We start from the raw sequence: 21,228 nt of genomic DNA on the forward strand, positions 1-21,228 counted from the left end.
AACACTTTTTGTTTTAATTCATTTTTATCGAATGCGTTGTATTTTTATTACAAAGCTTATTTTTAGCATATGAACTAAAGTGTGGCTGCTTGCTAACATTTTTAAATATACGTTTTAAAGTTGAGTAGATATACCAGCATTAAACGGCTCCAAACCTTTGGCACCTGGGCATACTTTATGTGGTATATTAGTATATTTTTAAACATATGTAAAAAGGCGCCACATTCAAAAAGATAGTTATTTCCTATCACATCGTTTTCGCGTCAATCGGCTATTCTTCACTTGTTTATAACAGTTCCAAAAATAGAAAGAAAAGAAGACAACCGATTATAATATAACTGAACTAACTTGTACCAAGAAATATGTAATTTATTGACGAAATTCATCCAGCTGGTACGCAGCTAACTTTTAAGCAGTTCACTGCTTGGAGCACTACTTATATGGGAACTGCTTGCAACTGCTTCCAAAAAAAGAATTCAAATTAAGTTCACTGCTTGGATCACTGCTTATATGGTAACCGCTTACAACTGCTTCCAAAGAAAGAATTCAAATTATGTAACGGTTTTGCAAGCTGAAGTTTCAAAACAAAGTAATATACTATACTTCCATGGTAGAACATATTGAAATTAATTAAAATAAACTAAAATAGAAAAATAAAATAACATTTTAAGGTCCTTAAATGGTATCTTCCCCGATTTGGCAGAGTTATGGCCCATAAACAAATCCTTTTTCAAAAATTAGCTAGAAATCGTAAATATCATGTCGCATTTTCAAAGGACATATGTATATTACGGAGATCGTTCGGATCAATTCTAACGATCTGCATCAACAAATAACGAGGTCAACTAAGAATCCAACACTTGTAATTTTTCCGACCGCAGCTGAAGAGGAAATGGTAAGATTTTGCAATTTGCAGGATATTTCGAGAACTACAAGGACGATTTGAATGTCCTTTGGTACGATGATAGATCCCTCCAAAATATTTCGTTTGACATATAATCTGCAAGGATCCGACAGGATATGACCGAGATATAAGCTATTTTTTGTATAGAAAAAGGTCCTTATAACTTGGCTGTTTAAAGGACATTCGTCCTTTTTCTCATGTCAATCGGTTTGTTTTGACTAGAGCTGCCTGTGTACCAAAGGACATCTCTATAGTCCTTTAAGTGACCGAGATTCAAAGGATATTCTGATTTTTTGCCATTTTTCTATGCCTACCCCTTGTAAAAAATTGAGGTGGAAATTTTGAAAATATCTTGAAAATCTGTAAATACCAATCGACGATGCTAGTTTCGCTGATTACAAAAATATATATCCTTTCGATATCCTTAAGGATTTGGCTGAGTTATGTATAAATAAATAAATATATAATGAGCTGAGTTTCCAAAGAAGCTTATTTTGTGTTGCATACTTTTAGGATGGGTTGTTTGAAGCAAAGTACAGTTTATACTGCATACTTTTAGGAAGGTCTTAAGCTTTTAAGGCCTTTACAATTAAATTGCTATCCCAACAAAGTAGGCCTTAAGTCAAATAGTTTACAATATCTTCTTGAAATAGTTAAAATATATTTCTGAGTTCGTCAGGCCCAACTCTAGCGATCTGGATCAAAAAATAACGAGATCATCTAAGAATCCAACACTTGTATTTTTTCGACCGCGGTTGAAGACATGGTAAAATTTTGCAATTTGAAGAATATCTCGAAAACTAAAAGGACGATTTGAATGTCCTTTGGTACGATGATAGATCCCTCCAAAATATTTCGTTTGACATATAATCTGCAAGGATCCGACAGGATATGACCGAGATATAAGCTATTTTTTGTATAGAAAAAGGTCCTTATAACTTGGCTGTTTAAAGGACATTCGTCCTTTTTCTTAGGTCAATCGATTTGTTTTGACTAGAGGTGCCTGTATACCAAAGGACATCTTGATAGTCCTTCAAATGACCGAGATACAAAGGATCTTCGGACTTTTTGCCATTTTTCTATGCCTACCCCCTTGTAAAAAATTGAGGTGGAAATTTAGAAAAAATCTTAAAAATCTGTAAATACCAATCGACGATGCTAGTTTCGCTGATTACAAAAATGTATATCCTTTCGATATCCTTAAAGATCTGGCTGAGTTATGTATAAATAAATAAATAAATAAATAATGAGCTGAGTCACGGTTGCCATTCAAAAAAAATTGTTTGTACCAAAATTTGGAAAAAATGTACCAAATTTAGGAAAAATGTACCAAACATTTTTCACGAAAAATTTTTTGTATTTCACAAATTGTAATTTACCAATTTACCAATTTTAGGACACGAAATAACTGTTTACGTAGTGGGCCTTACATTGGCGCATACATACATATATTTTCAATTGACACGATACATCGCAAATCGACTGTATGCGATATTTTCCAGTGTTAGTCATGGTTCAATTTCTAACTGATACAAAATTTGTGTCTGGTGGAACTTAAACTAAAATTTAATTACTAAAACACGCATATTAAAAATGAAACAAAATGTAGAAAAGTGATCCAATGTACCAAAGCAAAAAAAATGTACCAGTTTTGGTACATTTGTACCGCTGTGTCCACTGTGTCCGCCATGTCCGCGATGTCCGCTGTGTCCGCCATGTCCGCAATGTCCGCCATGTCCGCTATGTCCGCCATGTCCGCGATGTCCGCCATGTCCGCCATGTCCGCTGTGTCCGCCATGTCCGCCATGTCCGCGATGTCCGCTGTGTCCGCCATGTCCGCGATGTCCGCTATGTCCACCATGTCCGCTGTGTCCGCCAAGTCCGCTATGTCCGCCATGTCCGCTGTGTCCGCCATGTCCGCCATGTCCGCTGTGTCCGCCATGTCCGCAATGTCCGCCATGTCCGCTGTGTCCGTCATGTCCGCTGTGTCCGCTGTGTCCGCCATGTCCGCCATGTCCGCCATGTCCGCTGTGTCCGCCATGTCCGCGATGTCCGCGATGTCCGCTGTGTCCGCTATGTCCGCCATGTCCGCTGTGTCCGCCATGTCCGCAATGTCCGCCATGTCCGCTGTGTCCGTCATGTCCGCTGTGTCCGCCATGTCCGCCATGTCCGCTGTGTCCGCCATGTCCGCGATGTCCGCGATGTCCGCTGTGTCCGCTATGTCCGCCATGTCCGCGATGTCCGCTGTGTCCGCCATGTCCGCCATGTCCGCCATGTCCGCGATGTCCGCTGTGTCCGCCATGTCCGCCATGTCCGCCATGTCCGCTGTGTCCGCCATGTCCGCGATGTCCGCCATGTCCGCTATGTCCGCTATGTCCTCTGTGTCCGCCATGTCCGCTATGTCCGCTGTGTCCGCCATGTCCGCAATGTCCGCCATGTCCGCTGTGTCCGTCATGTCCGCTGTGTCCGCTGTGTCCGCCATGTCCGCCATGTCCGCTATGTCCTCTGTGTCCGCCATGTCCTCTGTGTCCGCTATGTCCGCCATGTCCGCCATGTCCGCTATGTCCGCCATGTCCGCTATGTCCGCCATGTCCGCCATGTCCGCTATGTCCGCCATGTCCGCCATGTCCGCTATGTCCGCCATGTCCGCTATGTCCTCTGTGTCCGCCATGTCCGCTATGTCCTCTGTGTCCGCCATGTCCGCCATGTCCGCTATGTCCGCCATGTCCGCCATGTCCGCTATGTCCTCTGTGTCCGCTATGTCCGCCATGTCCGCTATGTCCTCTGTGTCCGCCATGTCCTCTGTGTCCGCTATGTCCGCCATGTCCGCCATGTCCGCTATGTCCGCCATGTCCGCTATGTCCGCCATGTCCGCCATGTCCGCTATGTCCGCCATGTCCGCCATGTCCGCTATGTCCGCCATGTCCGCTATGTCCTCTGTGTCCGCCATGTCCGCTATGTCCTCTGTGTCCGCCATGTCCGCCATGTCCGCTATGTCCGCCATGTCCGCCATGTCCGCTATGTCCTCTGTGTCCGCCATGTCCGCTATGTCCTCTGTTTCCGCTATGTCCTCTGTGTCCGCCATGTCCGCCATGTCCGCTATGTCCTCTGTGTCCGCTATGTCCGCTATGTCCGCCATATCCGCCATGTCCGCTATGTCCTCTGTGTCCGCCATGTCCGCTATGTCCTCTGTTTCCGCTATGTCCTCTGTGTCCGCCATGTCCGCCATGTCCGCTATGTCCTCTGTGTCCGCCATGTCCGCTATGTCCGCCATGTCCGCTATGTACTCTGTGTCTGCCATGTCCGCTATGTCCGCTATGTCCGCCATGTCCGCTGTGTCCGCCATGTCCGCCATGTCCGCTGTGTCCGCCATGTCCGCAATGTCCGCCATGTCCGCTGTGTCCGTCATGTCCGCTGTGTCCGCTGTGTCCGCCATGTCCGCCATGTCCGCCATGTCCGCTGTGTCCGCCATGTCCGCGATGTCCGCGATGTCCGCTGTGTCCGCTATGTCCGCCATGTCCGCTGTGTCCGCCATGTCCGCAATGTCCGCCATGTCCGCTGTGTCCGTCATGTCCGCTGTGTCCGCTGTGTCCGCCATGTCCGCCATGTCCGCTGTGTCCGCCATGTCCGCGATGTCCGCGATGTCCGCTGTGTCCGCTATGTCCGCCATGTCCGCGATGTCCGCTGTGTCCGCCATGTCCGCCATGTCCGCCATGTCCGCGATGTCCGCTGTGTCCGCCATGTCCGCCATGTCCGCCATGTCCGCTGTGTCCGCCATGTCCGCGATGTCCGCCATGTCCGCTATGTCCGCTATGTCCTCTGTGTCCGCCATGTCCGCTATGTCCGCTGTGTCCGCCATGTCCGCAATGTCCGCCATGTCCGCTGTGTCCGTCATGTCCGCTGTGTCCGCTGTGTCCGCCATGTCCGCCATGTCCGCTATGTCCGCTATGTCCGCTATGTCCTCTGTGTCCGCCATGTCCGCTATGTCCGCCATGTCCGCTATGTCCTCTGTGTCCGCCATGTCCGCTATGTCCGCCATGTCCGCCATGTCCGCCATGTCCGCTATGTCCGCCATGTCCGCTATGTCCTCTGTGTCCGCCATGTCCGCCATGTCCGCTATGTCCGCCATGTCCGCCATGTCCGCTATGTCCGCCATGTCCGCCATGTCCGCTATGTCCTCTGTGTCCGCCATGTCCGCTATGTCCGCCATGTCCGCTATGTCCTCTGTGTCCGCCATGTCCTCTGTGTCCGCTATGTCCGCCATGTCCGCCATGTCCGCTATGTCCGCCATGTCCGCTATGTCCGCCATGTCCGCCATGTCCGCTATGTCCGCCATGTCCGCCATGTCCGCTATGTCCGCCATGTCCGCTATGTCCTCTGTGTCCGCCATGTCCGCTATGTCCTCTGTGTCCGCCATGTCCGCCATGTCCGCTATGTCCGCCATGTCCGCCATGTCCGCTATGTCCTCTGTGTCCGCCATGTCCGCTATGTCCTCTGTTTCCGCTATGTCCTCTGTGTCCGCCATGTCCGCCATGTCCGCTATGTCCTCTGTGTCCGCTATGTCCGCTATGTCCGCCATATCCGCCATGTCCGCTATGTCCTCTGTGTCCGCCATGTCCGCTATGTCCTCTGTTTCCGCTATGTCCTCTGTGTCCGCCATGTCCGCCATGTCCGCTATGTCCTCTGTGTCCGCCATGTCCGCTATGTCCGCCATGTCCGCTATGTACTCTGTGTCTGCCATGTCCGCTATGTCCGCCATGTCCGCTATGTCCTCTGTGTCCGCCATGTCCGCTATGTCCGCCATGTCCTCTGTGTCCGCCATGTCCGCTATGTCCTCTGTGTCCGCCATGTCCGCCATGTCCGCTATGTCCGCTATGTACTCTGTGTCCGCCATGTCCGCTATGTCCGCCATGTCCGCTATGTACTCTGTGTCTGCCATGTCCGCCATGTCCTCTGTGTCCGCCATGTCCGCCATGTCCGCTATGTCCGCCATGTCCGCCATGTCCGCCATGTCCGCTATGTCCGCCATGTCCGCTATGTCCTCTGTGTCCGCTATGTCCGCTATGTCCTCTGTGTCCGCCATGTCCGCTATGTCCGCCATGTCCGCCATGTCCGCCATGTCCGCTATGTCCTCTGTTTCCGCTATGTCCTCTGTGTCCGCCATGTCCGCCATGTCCGCTATGTCCTCTGTGTCCGCCATGTCCGCTATGTCCGCCATGTCCGCTATGTACTCTGTGTCTGCCATGTCCGCTATGTCCGCCATGTCCGCTATGTCCTCTGTGTCCGCCATGTCCGCTATGTCCGCCATGTCCTCTGTGTCCGCCATGTCCGCTATGTCCTCTGTGTCCGCTATGTCCGCTATGTCCGCCATGTCCTCTGTGTCCGCCATGTCCGCCATGTCCGCCATGTCCGCTATGTCCTCTGTGTCCGCCATGTCCGCTATGTCCGCCATGTCCTCTGTGTCCGCCATGTCCGCTATGTCCGCCATGTCCGCTATGTCCTCTGTGTCCGCCATGTCCGCCATGTCCTCTGTGTCCGCCATGTCCGCCATGTCCGCTATGTCCTCTGTGTCCGCTGTGTCCGCCATGTCCGCCATGTCCGCTATGTCCGCCATGTCCGCTATGTCCTCTGTGTCCGCCATGTCCGCCATGTCCGCTGTGTCCGCAATGTCCGCCATGTCCTCTGTGTCCGCCATGTCCGCTGTGTCCGCCATGTCCGCTATGTCCTCTGTGTCCGCCATGTCCGCTATGTCCGCCATGTCCGCCATGTCCGCTATAATGTATATTTTGAGCAATTTTAGAGAAAAAGACCTCATTCTTGGTAGACATAATATAAATCCTAGCCCGGATGTGCTAGGATCAAAAATATGGAAGGTATTCACAAAACATTGCTACAGACGGCCCTTCTCTCTATTTCCTACAGAGCACAAATCGGTGTTGGTGAGGTTATCAGAAAAAATGGGAATTGCGCAGAAAAATGCAGAAAAAGACAATTATTGACGTATTAAGAATTGATAACACTACAACATACAGTTGAAGTTATTACTCACTTATGCTAACTTCATTTTCAAAATCCTTTCCAAAGTTGAAAATTGTTCTTCATACTTTGAGGGTGCAACAAGGGCGTTTTTTCGAAAACAAGCAATACCTCGGGCATATCCTTCAGAATTTTCAATGCACACATAGGCACGGTTGCCATTCCAAAAAAATGTTTTGTACCAAAATTTGGAGCAAAAATGTACCAAACATTTTTCACGAAAGATTTTTTGTATTTCACAAATTGTGACTTACAAATTGTGATTTACAATACATATATGTTATAACTGTTTACGTAGTGATGGACCTTACATTGGCGCATACATACATATTTTCTCAATTGACACGATACATCGCAAATCGACTGTATGCGATATTTTCCAGTGCTAGTCGTGGTTCAATTTCTAACTGAAACAAAATTTGTGTATGGTGGAACAAAGCCATTTGTTAAAATAATATGTGTGAACATAAAATTTTATGAAAAATTCAAATACTAGAAGAGGCATATTAAAAATGTACCAAAACGTAAAACAGTGATCCAATGTACCAACGCATAAAAAATGTACCCGTTTTGGTACATTTGTACCAAAAGTGGCAACTGTGAGCTGAGTATCTAAGTAGCTTATTTAGTGGTGCATACTTTTAGGATGGTGTGTTTGAAGTAAAGTGCAATTTTTACTGCAAACTTTTGGGGTGGAATGTTTATAATATTTCTAACCAAAGTGTTTAACTTTTAAGGACTTTACAATTAAACTAATATTTAAACAAAGTAGGCTATACGAATAGTTTACAATAATTGTTCACATCTTGCACATTTGCACATTTTTATTAAATTTTCACATATTTTATTTAATAACTCTAAAACAATGATGGATGAAACAGAAGTGAAGAAGGACCCTCGGTATACTTATATAGACACTAAACCTGCATACAGCAGTTGTGTGCTAATTGGACAATGGTTCAATATGCGTAGCGAGACAGTTCCCCATAGCAAAACTGCCATTGTGCCCTGTGTGTTGATGGCGAAGAACGCTTCAGATGATGCTTGTGAACGGCATTTGACGACGCATCAGGAGGATTACTCGTTGGAGGAGTTTGAGAAGAAATTAATGTCGCGCAACTTTATCGATTGCAACATTCAAAAAGTAATCAATTCAAAGATGCAACGAGCCAGTCAAAAGTATGTGGATGCCGAGAAGTATAACAATAATTTCACCTCATTGAATACTTTGGTCTACGAACTGTGGCCCAAGATGTTGTTGGATCAGATGGAGATGGCATCTAAGAATACGACCGATATGTCGGCTTGCAAGAAAGTGCTACACAACTGGAAACCCGATAGACTGGATGCCTATGGCAATAATACATCTAAGAAGCGAGTCATTTGCAAGGAGTCTCCTTGTCCTTGTCCCAAGCCCACTGTTTACCAACGTGACTTTATAGCCAGATTTCCAAGTATACCAGATAGGCCGAAAATTCAGGATAACATAGACAGACTACGATAAAAGCTTTTACAAGATTTTCAAATTTTACAATGCGAATAATGCGATGAACTATTTCAGAAAATTTTATGTAAATTTGTATAAGTATATTTGAACTGAAATATGCGTTACTTCAATAAAGATCTATAATTTTTGAAAGCCTCATTATAGTATCAATCTATTATTTAATAATTGTTATACATTTATTTTTTTTTGAATATGCTAATTTTCAAATCCAATTTGGATTAAAATTTTCAAATCTTTTTTCGTTATAAATGATATTATGTTTCTTTCCCTTTTAAGTCAGTTTAATTTTGTTTGTTTCAGATACAACACAAGTATTTCTAATTTTATTTTTGTTCCTGTTTTTGTTTGTTATGGAGTATATGGTTGCTCCGCCGTATGGCAAGCAAGTGTTAATCGGCAATTGGGCGGATCGTCGTTACGCCTACGATGAGAAAGGCAATGGCATACTGCCAGGTCTGAATCCGGCACAAAAGTGCGAAGAGCATCGCTCTCTCAGCCAGGATACTTACACTTACGAAGGCTTCAGTGGGGACGAGTGTTTGAGGCATTTTAAGGAGAAGCGAGTGACGCGTATTCATAACTTTCGCAATGGCACCTCGTCGAACTTGGAGATGATCGATAACCCGATGTTGAAGAATAATTTCACAACCACAAATACATTGCTGTACGATTGGTTGCCCAAGCACCGATTGAATCAAAATTCAAAGCGACAGCCGACAACGGCTGAAATTCCTACTAAGCAGAATTATCCCGACTTAATGCAGTGTTTTGGCAATCTCACAAGGACTCGCAACTTTGCTGAGCTACAGAAAGCCGAAGAGATTTTGGAGAAAACCAATGCCATGCAGACCACCTACGACACAGCCTATAATCTGTCGAGCAAACTAACCCCAGACTATGAAGCTTTGGCCAACAAATCCAAAAATTGTTAAATAAACTTAGCTTAGGGGCGCTGCAATACAGTTGGGAAGCTAGAAGAACTCTAAAAGCTAAACTAACTATTGGTGGCTAGCCTCACAGCTGTATTGTGAAGTTTCCAACTTACTGAAATCCTATAACATTTGAGTTTTGTTCATAACGGTATATTTGGGACTCAGTAGTATGCTGTTATACCATATATAGCTTTTGGTATATTTTAGTATTTGACGGAATGCGTATTTGGTATATTTTGGAACGATTTCTATGGTATATTTGAAATGTATTTGTATAATGTACCTTATATAACTCTGGTATATTTTAGTAGTTGATTGTGTTGTTAATTCAGTAGTATGCTGTTTTACCATATATAACTTTTGGTATATTTTAGAATTTGTCGTTATATTGATTTGGTATATTTTGCAACGATTTCTATGGTATATTTGAAATGTATTTGTATAATGTACCAGATATAACTTTTGGTATATTTTAGTAGTTGACTGTGTTGTTAATTCGTTATATTTTAACGATAATACCATCTTCGCAATATTGAAAATGTGTTGTGATTATTTCAATATTGACTTCTTCTTTAATCATAATTCCCATTTCCCCTAATAAAAACGACATTGACATTTTTATATTACAAGATTCAATTTATTTCATTTTCCATTTTCTTGTATAATAATATAAGTTTTTTTTTTTTTTTTGACGTATTTTAAGTAGTTTCTATGTTTTTATTTTGGATGCCAGAAATTCATTGTAGTTTCATTTTATTTTAAATTTTATTTTATAATGTTTTTTTTTGTTGCACATGCCGTGGCACTAGCTTAGCTTTTTTTGGGGATTTATATTTTTTGGTTTTTTGAAATTAGTAGGTCGATTAGACGTTTACAATACTTTTGGTTTTGCCATGTTTTATACTCGTATAATATATATGCTTTAAATATTAATAATTATTACAAAAAGTAAAATTTGACGACATTAAACTAGACGACGTTTTGCATATATTTAAATCGCTTAAATATTTTACTTTTTGACTTTTTAGTTCTGTATTCGTTTTTTTTTGTAGTTTTTACTTTTTTGTTTGCCTTAAAATCGTGTTTTGGATTAAACTTTCTTTTTTGGACATTTTTGACTGCCTTGAAATTGTTGAATTTTGTTTTGTTTTTTTTTTTTTGGCTGACGATTACATTATTAAAATTATGCTTAAAATCTAAACCAATGGAAAGAGTTGTGTTGTGACCTGTGGGCGTTTGTTTGGTGTGGGTGTGGGCGTGGCTTGTGGGTTGTATCGAGTTTTGAGTGTGTGTTTGTGTCCTTCTTTTCCTCTTCTTTAGGTGGTCAAAATTAGTTGTTGTGTTCTTGGTTTAGTGTTGTGTGTTGTGTTGTGTTGTCTTGTGTGTTGTGTGCGATGGAGAATCCATCTTGAGTGTGTTTGTTAATTTTAGAAGTGTGTGCTGATTATATGCTCATATATAATATATGTAAGTAGCTTGTTTTCTTTTGTTTTTTTGTTCTTTTTTTTTGGTTTTTGCTTACAACAATTAAAATTTTGAATTTCCATCTTTTTTTCGTTTCATTTTTTAGTATATTTCCGTTGTAACCCCATTTTTTTTTTTGTTGGATTTTATATATGTACTCGTACTTATTTACTTTGCTTTTCTTTTTGGTGTGTGTAATGATGTGTATTTTTTTTTGCATTTTCGTGTTTTTTTTTCCATTTTCCGGTTTCAAAATTGATAAATATTTCTATTCGCTTACCATAATTTAGTATTAATTTTAGTGTTTAATTTTAATTTTAATACCTAAAGTATTTTATTTTTAGTATTACTTAAATGTTTTGCTGAAAGTTCTTTCCTCATTTTCAGTTTAATGTGTGTGTTTTTTATTTTTTTGTTCGTTTTCCGTTTTTTGTTAATTAAAAAATGATGCTTAAACATTTGGCTTAAATGTAAATTTTGTTTTTGTTTGCTCCAAAAATGTAATTTAATGTAAATAGTAGTTGCCGTGTTTTTTTTTCGTTTTTGTAATTTTGTTATTGCCGAGATTTGTTTTTGTTTTTTGTATTAGCCGAGAGTTTAAGTTTTGGAAAAGGCCGAGAAGTGTTTTTTTTTTGTATAAACTTTATCATTTCGTTTTTCGAAAATTGATTTCGTTTTCAATGCCGTTTGGTCAAGTCATCATTTTTTATTTAAATTTTTTGACATCTAAATTATTATTATACCATTTTCATATTCTTTTTTTTTCAATACCAAAGATTTCCTTGACGATCCTCGAATCTTGTAGGATAATTTCTTTTATTAAATCTGGAGTAAAACTTTGCTCCCATTTCGTAATTATTTTTATCCAGCCAAAATGTGGGTAAATTATCTTTTGCTAGATGCAAATTGTTAATCATTTTTTTTTCGTTCATAGTATTAGCCACAAATATTTATTAAAACTTGAGTTTCGAAACTTGTTTGCCAGTTATAAGGTTAGTTTTAGAGATTTTCTCTGTATTTTGGTTGTTGTTGTAATATTTTTTGTTGTTGTTGCTCTTGTTCTTTTCTTGTTCTTGTTGTTGTTGTAGTTGATGTTGTGTGCAAAAAACAAATGGAATTACTTGACATGGAAAACAAAAATTGGTTTAGATTGAAAATTATAATGAAATCAATCATAAAATAAACTGAAATTAATTATAGTTTTTTATTCAGAATTTTTGTAGCCAGTTTTATTGCTTTTCATGTGCATTTTCTTAGGATTTTTCTTATTGTTTTATATACCAATTGCATGTTTATTATTATACTTTTTTTTACCAGTAAAGTGAGATTTTAGTTGTTGTTGTTGTTTGTTTTAATGGTTTGTCTCTTGTAATATAAAAAAGATTTTTATTTTTATTTTGCTTGTTATTTCTTGTTCTTGCTGTATTTGATGTTGTTCTTGTTGTTGTTTTCATATAGAATTCGAGTTTCATATGAATTGAATAGAAATTATACAAATTCATATGTAAAAAATGTTTAACAATCCTTTGTGTTTTCGCTATTGTTAGTTTTGTTTTCTTTAAAAAATATAATATATATATATATATATTTATATATATTTTTATATATATTTTGTTGTTGTTGTATACAATTATTAAGATTTTCGGTTTACGCTTTTGATTTGCTTCAACTGATTTCATTTTTGTATTTTGTATTTTTACAATAACTTCTTCTTTTTTTTATGTGCATTTCGATTTTAATTATTATTTGTTTAGATATAATTTAAATTCTTGCGCTTTTATCTTTGTCTATTGCTTTCTTGATTGGCTGTATAAAAGTTGTTTAATAAGAAAAATGTATTGTTTATTGTACTATGGTTGCTGTTTTGCGGTAAATGTTGCATTTGTTGTTGTTCTTGTTTTTAAGTATTGTTGTTGTAGGCATATTGTTGTTGTATATTATAAATCAAAAAAAGATTCGATTGGTTTATTTTATTCTGTTCTGTTCTGTTCTGTTTTGTTTATCATTTAATCAGGCTATGGCAACTGCAGCGAGGGAGGCGTGGCTGCCAAAAAAAGGCAAATTTCACAGCCCCCCCGCTGATCAGCTTTTATCACTATTGCTTTGTTTGATTTGTGGCTTCGATTTCGTATTTCGTACACTGCTCAACAAGGAAATTAAACGCAATTGGTTTGTCTCTCACTTTCTGATAAAAAAAAACACTGGTAAAATTTGATGGTTTATACTTTTTTTTTTGGTTTCTTGTTGCTTTAGCGGATATGTTGTTTTCAACTGAAGAATTTAAAGATTCACATGATTCTCAACTGGTTTTTTTTATCTTTATGAGGGGGGAGGGAGGGGGGATGAGGCACTCAGTTTATAATATGCATTGAGTTGCCCCTTCAATTATTTCACTTCACTTATTTAGAACATAAATTTTAGCTATGTATTTGATTTTGTTTTGTTTATATTTAATGTTTTATACAACGCACTTTGTCTGCTCGCGGAATGAGAATAATAAATAATTGATTTACTTACTTTGGTACTATTGCAGTTGTTTTTGTTGTTGGGTTTTACATTTCTTGTATAATCGTATCGTTTTGCTTATGCTTATGTACAGTTTATAGCTCAATCAATATATGTAATAATAGAATTTAATTATAATCTCTTGCATTCGCATCGCTCTCTCTCTTTCTCTCTCTCGCAGAACCTTAGCTGAACCCTAAATAAAATTTGTTGCTATTGTTCTTCGGTCTGTGTTGTTTTTTGTTGCTCAGCTATTTCTATGGTTATTATGTGGTAGTCCCTGTCAATTGTTTATAATTAATTCATTACAAACTGTACTATTCAATTGGAAACAAGGTAAAGTGTACATACAATATGATTCTTCATCGATTTAAATAAATGCGAACTTAACAAATCGTGTTCTCATTGTTTATTTCTATTGTTGTTGGGTTCCATTTCTTGAACTTATAGCTTTTATCTTTTGTTTAATGCGAGCGCAAGTTTTAAAAATATTTGTTTTTTTTTGTTCACTTAACACTTAGTCAAATATGTTATTATTATTGGTTTTGGTTTTATTAATTGGGTTCATTAAGTAAATGTTACTATAATTGAGTTTATTTTTTCGTGTTTTCACTTTTGCTATTTTTTTTGTCTTGTGTTTTGGTTTTTCTTATGCTTTTTTTTATTTGTTTTATTTAACTATTGTTTAGTCGTTTATTTTGTTTACTGCTATTTTGTTGATGCTGTTTCCTGATTGTAAAAAATTCTGTAAAATATTCTCGGTACTATTTCTCTTGGTTTGTGGCTTCTTTTTTGTTGCAATAACAACAATTCGCATTCATATAAGTATAATATAAATAAATTATTTGATCATTTGATTTGATTCCATTCGGTTATATCATAAATTACTTGTTCTATGGGCACATTGTGTGTATTGCAAAAAGTTGACTATGGCATTTTAAATACGTTCGTTATTCATTTACTTGACTTCTTTCTTTTTTCTTTTTTTGGGGGGACTTTGGCTCTCTAATCTCTAATGTGGGTCTATAAGGATTTTTAGCTTGGCGATTTGTAGGAACAAGAAATCATTTTGTTGTGTTTGGCAAATTCGAATTCTCAGAGAAAAAAACTAAACTCATAAACAGAAAGTAAAAAGAAATATAAAAGATTGGACACTCTAAATGTAAACTTAGATAAAGATACATTAATCTAACAAGTATTTAATATGCTAACCCAATAAATTCGAGGTAGAATATTGACATCTCTGCTTTAGTAAACTCTTCAACTCTTTCGATCTGTTTCTGCTATGGCTTTGATTTAATTATTATTTTATTTTATAAGTATTGTATGCTCTATATTCAACTCATTTGTTTATGATCTGTTTCTGTACAAATATACATATGTATTGGTATGTATCTATGTATGTATGTTGTGTATATGTGTTATGTCTATGTTACATTTCAATGATGTAATGAGGAACCATATTTTGATTGTTGCACAAAAACCAAAAAACAAAAAAACGAAAAATGAGAAATCTGAAGGAAAGTAAATGAATCAATCTATAAAAATGACGAGCACTCTGTCTAGGGTTGCCAAGTTGCCATATTTTCGTGTGTGTTCTTTTTGCAATATTTTCATTGTTTGTTCATTTGTATCGAGTTTTATTTCACTGATTCAATATTCATTAAAAACTAACGAGGCTATTGTTGTTGTTGTTCTGCTTGTTGTTTAGTTAAATAATAAACAGTTTCGATTTAATTAATGCTTCTTTGTTTCTTGTTTTTTTGTTTTATTTTACAATTATTATTCTGTCAGTACTGTTTGTTTGTTTGTTTGTTCTGTGAGTGTCTTCTATTTAACTATTCCTTTAGCTGGCATTTGGTGTTCTCTCAACGTCTTTAATCTTTTCGTCAATTATAAGTAGATATATGTATATATATATCGTATATATATATATATATATAGAGAGAGTATGTATTAAATACGTTAAAAAATATAATACACCATACATATAATATAAGAGTTTAGGTTTTCCATGCACTATATGCTATTTATACATACACATACAGTATGTATCTAGTATATATATATATCTATATATATATCATCTTGTATATATATTTCACTTGCTTGTTGTTGTTGTTGTTGTTGTTCTTGGTTGATATTTGAGAATTCAACTAAAAATCGTACATAAATGCATCAAATTTGCAATTTGAAATCAAATCAAACAGCTTTTGTCAATGGGCTTAGATCGGGATCGGGATCTCGTATATATGATTTATATATTCTTCTTCTTTATTTTTGTTTTCATTTTTATTTCATTCGTATATTATTATGCGTTTGTCATTTTAAATTAATATGCTTACCGTTGCTATTTCAATGTTGTATTTACCTATTTTATTTATATATTTCTCTTACTGTTTTCTTGTTGATTTGCTTCAATGTTTCTTGTTTCTTGTTTCTATGTTTCTTGGTTTCTTTGATGCGTTTTCTTTTTTTATGATGGGTTTCACTTATAAACTATTATCACTATTGCAGAAAGCGAAAGCGGCTGTACTCAATTCAATTATTTATTCCTTTGAATCTAGAACGTGAGAGCAAAGCATCGAAGCATATTGCGTATACGCCATGTTGTCTCGCATTGCTTTGATACTCTGCTAAAACTTTCTAAATTCCATATTGTGGTTGTTAGTTCTTGTTGTTGTTGTTGTTGTTGATGTTATTGTTATTGTAGGCATTTAATATGAATTTTTGCGTTTTTGGTTTTGGTTCTCTGAATTGTAAGCCGGAAATGTGATACAAACAAATTTAATTCTCATCTCTCTTATTATATGGAAACTTTAGTTTACATCGTAATTTTTATTATTTCATTATTATAATTTCTTGTGTTAAGAAGAAAGGATTTTTTCTCGAGTTCATTTTCATTTTCATTCATTTTCTTTTTGATTCGTCAAGTCGTTTCGAAAAGCAGCTTTCGAATTTGTTTTTTGGTTTTTCTTTTTTTCTTTTTCATAGTTTTTGATTTGCCAAGTTCTTACATAATATTTTCATATCCATGCCTGTGTGTTGGTGTTAGTGTATGTGTGTGTGTGTGTGTTGAGTGTGTATTCATTTAATGGATGCTTTATTGAGACTGCAATTAAAATTTCTGCTATAAAAATTACTTGTATTTGTACTCTTGGTTATTTAAATTGGGCTATTGTTTTGTTTGTTTGTTAGTTTGTTTGTTAGGTATGCTTGTAACTTTGTGTTTTAGCAGATGCTGATTGCTGATGATGAAGATGTCGATAGAACTCTGCTCTATAACTTTAACTATGTACTTATACTGGATTCTCATATATATAGTCATATGTTTTTTTTGGTTTTTTGTGTTCAGGATTGGCTTAAACTAGTTTTCTCTTTATAGCCCCTTTTTCTGTCTAGGCTATTTTGTCTTGTGTTTTCACGTTTCAGTTCTCTACGATATATAGATCAATATATTCTCATACTTTTTATGTCATTGCCGGTAATATTTTCCCCTTATTAAGGTTTCTCGTTTTCTGTGTTTCATTTGAGCTCTTTAAGCTTCGAAATTCCACTGAAGCAGCTGGTTTATACATTTTCTTCATTCAATCATTTGTTTTCTTTTTTTTATGAAATTTTGATTTGCAACTACAGAAATCATATTTAGATAAATCAAAAAAGAATGTTTTATAATCAAATTATAAACTGAAAGTTGCAGTTTGAACTGCGTTTAAATGGAGCATTTTTTGGATAAATTTTGGTTAGTAATTTTTGTTTTTTTATCTTTCTTTTTATCAATTTTTAGCGCCTAAATTTATGTTAAGTTTTTGTTTTTTTCTTTTTGATTAAATGTATGTGTTAAATTTCGTTTTTTTTTATGCCTAAAAATTTACAAAAGTTTTATGTATTCGTAATTTTTGTTTTTTCTTTTTTTTTTTTGCATTTATCACAGCGACATTCAGTCTAAATTTTGCTTTTATTGGAATTATAGCATAATTTGCCATAATTGATATAAATATTTATAGAGATATTCACGTTAGTTAACTAAAACTAAACATAATTTTGATTTAAAGCCAAAAGGTGTTTTGTGTTCTCATTTTCAATTTCTCAATTTCTCGTTTCGTTTTTTTTTCGATTTCGATTTTGTTTAAAGCCAAAAAGAATTGTTAAAAATTTTGTCTAAAAAGGCCTAAAAGTATTTTAGTTATTATAGTTTAGTGTTTTTGTTTTTGTTTTTTTGTTTGTTTATACTTATAGCAAATCATGCTCTCTTGTTCATGGAATTCTCTGGTCTAATTCCAATAAAAGCCTCCACATTGGATATCGTATAAATTTTGTTGTTTCTCATTATCTTGTTGTTGTTGTTGTTGTCTGTGTGCCAAAACATGCAATTTATTATTATGTTTAAATGTGCCTAAAAAGTGTGTTTGTGTTTAAAATTTTGACTAACCTCTTCAAATTTGTTTTGTTGAATAGAGGTATTAATAAAATTTTTACAATGCCAAACAATGTGTTTTTTTTTAATATTATTTTTAAACTATTTATAAAACTTTTGCACATACTTTTTGGATTGAATTGTTCTTTGCCAAAATGATACTATTTACAAATTTCATTAGCCCATTTGTTTGCCGAAAAGTTTTTTGTTTTAAACTGAGCCTATCACAAAAATCAGACGCCTTGCCCAAGCCGAAAAATATAAATTGTCGCCGAAAACATTTTTGTCAAGAGTCTCGAAAAGTTACTCCATATAAAGTAAATGATAATCAAACAAAAATATAGAAAATGAAAAATATAATTATTTGTCGGTTTATTAAAAATGATTAAATAATATATGCAAAACATAATTTGTAAAAAACTAAAACAGTAAAAACAAATTCATTTCGCAAATTTGATTTCGAATTGAAACTTTTGTTGTTGTTGTTGTTGTTGTTAACGCTAGATAATTACATATCGAGAGTGATCAGATATAATCAATTAATTAATTAATTAATACATACATATTAAATAATGAGTAGAATTACTTGCAAAGTGTTTTTGGAGGAGGAGGGGGAAAACGACAATTGCTAAATTATATATATATTAGATTAATCATTAATTCACTTTCTTCTGTTCTATGCTGTCCATTATTTCTGTTCATTTGTTAGTTAAATAACAATTATAAATGCTTTGACGGTACATTGGAAAATTTGATAAGAAACTAAATTTTTTTTTGTTGATCCACACAGAATATCTTGTTTTTCTTTTATAATTGTTTTTTTTGCAATTTCGAGTGCTTTCTCTGACTATTGTTCATTAACTTTGTTTGTATGGCACCTGAAGAGTCACATCTGAATAACTATTTTGTCTTTGCTACAAGTTGTGTTTAAGGGAAGAGTTATTTGTGTGGACATACATTTGAGGGGTTTTGGAGGAGGCGGGGTCGGGTGTTGGGGGGTAAAACCTATTAACTAGAACTAATTACTAAATAAAACTCAACATAAATTACACTCAAACAATTAGGGAAGACAACAAATTTGTTTGCTTTTCAAATTAATGTACAACTTAATTTCGTATTGCATATTAGTTTCATCTTTTCTTTTGTTTCGTTTTCTCATTTAAAATTAATAATTAAAAAAATCACATATCAATTAATAGAAATAAGAAGCAAAATTCGAATGAAAAAGATTTTTTGCTAACTTGCGATATACAAATAATAGTTTTTATGAATAAAGTATTTCTATTTATGCATAGAATATATATATATATATAGAGTTTTATATCTTTAGATCATATCAAATCAAGATTCCAAATACTACAACAAACACATACACTCAAATATGTGAAAATAATATAATAATCATAGATTTTTAATTTCTTTTTTTATCATATAAATTAGCTGCTGTGTGTGCTTTGCCAAGAAAATTGAAAACATAATTCTATTTTTTAATTTTTTTGTCAGCTTAGCGCAACGTCTATGCCTCCTAAAACATCATCATATCATAACTATTCGACTTTTCCCGCACTTTTCATAACTCGCTTTTCACTTTTAGCTGCCATTCTTTTTTACTTCTTTCACATTCTTATGTTTTATCTCTACGCCTAGAAATCGTATAACTCGGTGTTGTTAAAGTTTAAAATCCTAAAACGAATATATTATTGAAAAAGGAATCGTATAACGTTGTGTTTGTGTGTTTCTTTTGGTTCATCATCATCTCTCGTTCGTTCTTTCTTTCTTTCTTTCTTTCTTGCGACCATTTTGCATTTGATGTTTCGTGGTTGTGTTGAAAGGAGTTTAGAGTCCTTTTCGAAAAGACTAGTACTCGAAGCGAAGCTAAAAACTAGAATTTCCTCTCTCCTTGTGGCGATCGATCGATTTGTGGGCTGCTTTCTTTTCACTTTCACTTTCACTTTCACTCTTACTTTTACTTTACTGATGACATCATAGAGATCCGAATATCGAGTGTATGTGTGGGTGTATGGGTATCGCATGCGATAGAGTGGGCGGCGGCGGTGGGGGGCGCAACACCGCCTTGGGGCGTGGCCGTCAACGCATGTCCCGCATGCGGATGTGGCGGATGCGCCGTCGGCGGCAGCGGCGGCGGCGGTGGCAATGTGATCGACAGCGTCACCGTCTGCGGCGCCGCGACCGTTGTCGACGATGTGGGCGTGGTTGTTACGCCCCCCCGTGGCCGTGATATGATGTGCACTCGTCGGCGGCGTTGTCACATGATGCGCTGTTGTTGTTGTTGCCACCGTTTGTTGCTGTTGTTGCTGTTGCTGCTGTTGTTGCTGTTGTTGCTGCTGTTGTTGTTGTTGTTGTGCGCCAGCTGCTCCAGTGGTGGGATGTCACTGAGCCACCACAGAGGTGGCGGGATTCTGTTGCACCACAACACCAGGTGCCACAGCATTTGCCACAGTCACCGTCACCGGCGGCGTTGGTCCGCCATTGGCATGTGCTGCACTTGGCTGCTGTTGTTGCTGCTGCTGCTGCTGGGCGTGGAAGGGATGCTGGAAGGGCGGGCCATAGCATTGGGGGAAGTACAGTTCGTTCTTGACCACCGATTGTTGTGCCACAGCAGCTGCCGCAGCTGCATTTGCCGCCATGCTGCGCACCGGCAAGATGTTCGCCTTGTTGTCCACAGCGGCGGGATTGTTGTTGTTGAGGAATTGCTGGGCAGCCAGACTCTTCACATCGTTCATCAGATGATTGGCCACAACGGCAGCGGAGGCCACAGCGGCGTTTTGTTGCTGCTGCTGCTGTTGCACTTGCTGTTGCACCTGTTGTTGTTGCTGCTGTTGTTGCTGCTGCTGCTGTTGCACCTGCTGCACTTGTTGCTGTTGCTGCTGCTGCTGTTGCTGCTGCCTTCGCACCTTGGTGCTGTTGGGATTCATGTGGTTGTCGATGTGCTTCGTCACCTCGTTCTCGGTGGCAAAGCGTCGCCGGCAATTCGGCATCGGACAACAGAACGGACGATCGCCCTGTGAATTAGAATTCAGTTATTCAGATTAGTTATTCCATTACTTTCGATTCTTCGACTGCTTGGGGGCTTCGGCTAGGCTACAACTACCTGGTGGGTGCGCGTGTGCTGGTCCAGTATCGCCTTCTGACGGAAGTCCTTGCCGCACTGGCTGCACTTGTAAGGCTTCTCGCCAGTGTGGATGCGCAAGTGCTGTAAACGGATAAAAAGTGTTGATTAGCATGGATTACAAATGTAGGAGAAGTGTGTAAAGCTCGGGTAACAGAAGCTGTTACCAACATAACTGTTACAGTGCCACATGAGCCCTGCAGTGAGTGCTACGGTATCATTTATCGTTGTGTCGATATCGTACGATATGTGGTCACACTCTCTAAAAAGAAGCGAAGAAGGGAAAGCACGCGAAAGCAAGATCTAATTTTAACAAGTGTACCTTAATTATAA

The 21,228-nt window shown here is 37.8% G+C and overlaps 2 protein-coding genes across 2 annotated transcripts in view; one reads left to right on the forward strand and one right to left on the reverse strand.

The window, feature by feature from the left end:
- Positions 1 to 8,806: 8,806 nt before the first annotated feature.
- LOC132788207 (uncharacterized) lies at positions 8,807 to 9,379 on the forward strand. Its single transcript, XM_060795539.1, has one exon. It carries the CDS (start codon positions 8,807 to 8,809, stop codon positions 9,377 to 9,379), a length of 573 nt encoding a protein of 190 aa, XP_060651522.1.
- Positions 9,380 to 10,516: 1,137 nt separating this feature from the next.
- LOC132793195 (zinc finger protein 526) overlaps positions 10,517 to 21,228 on the reverse strand; it is a 47,766-nt gene continuing 37,054 nt past the window's right edge. Inside the window, 4 exon segments of the mRNA XM_060802900.1 lie at positions 10,517 to 19,820; positions 19,822 to 19,986; positions 19,988 to 20,788; positions 20,878 to 20,979. Coding sequence (XP_060658883.1) covers positions 19,749 to 19,820; positions 19,822 to 19,986; positions 19,988 to 20,788; positions 20,878 to 20,979 — 1,140 coding nt within the window. The 3' untranslated portion in view covers positions 10,517 to 19,748.

This window comes from Drosophila nasuta, chromosome 3 (assembly GCF_023558535.2).
Source record: "Drosophila nasuta strain 15112-1781.00 chromosome 3, ASM2355853v1, whole genome shotgun sequence".
NCBI lineage: Eukaryota > Metazoa > Arthropoda > Insecta > Diptera > Drosophilidae > Drosophila > Drosophila nasuta.

Coding starts and splice junctions, on each gene's coding strand:
- LOC132788207 (XM_060795539.1), top strand. CDS start 8,807: ATGGTTGCTCCGCCGTATGGCAAGCAAGTGTTAATCGGCAATTGGGCG.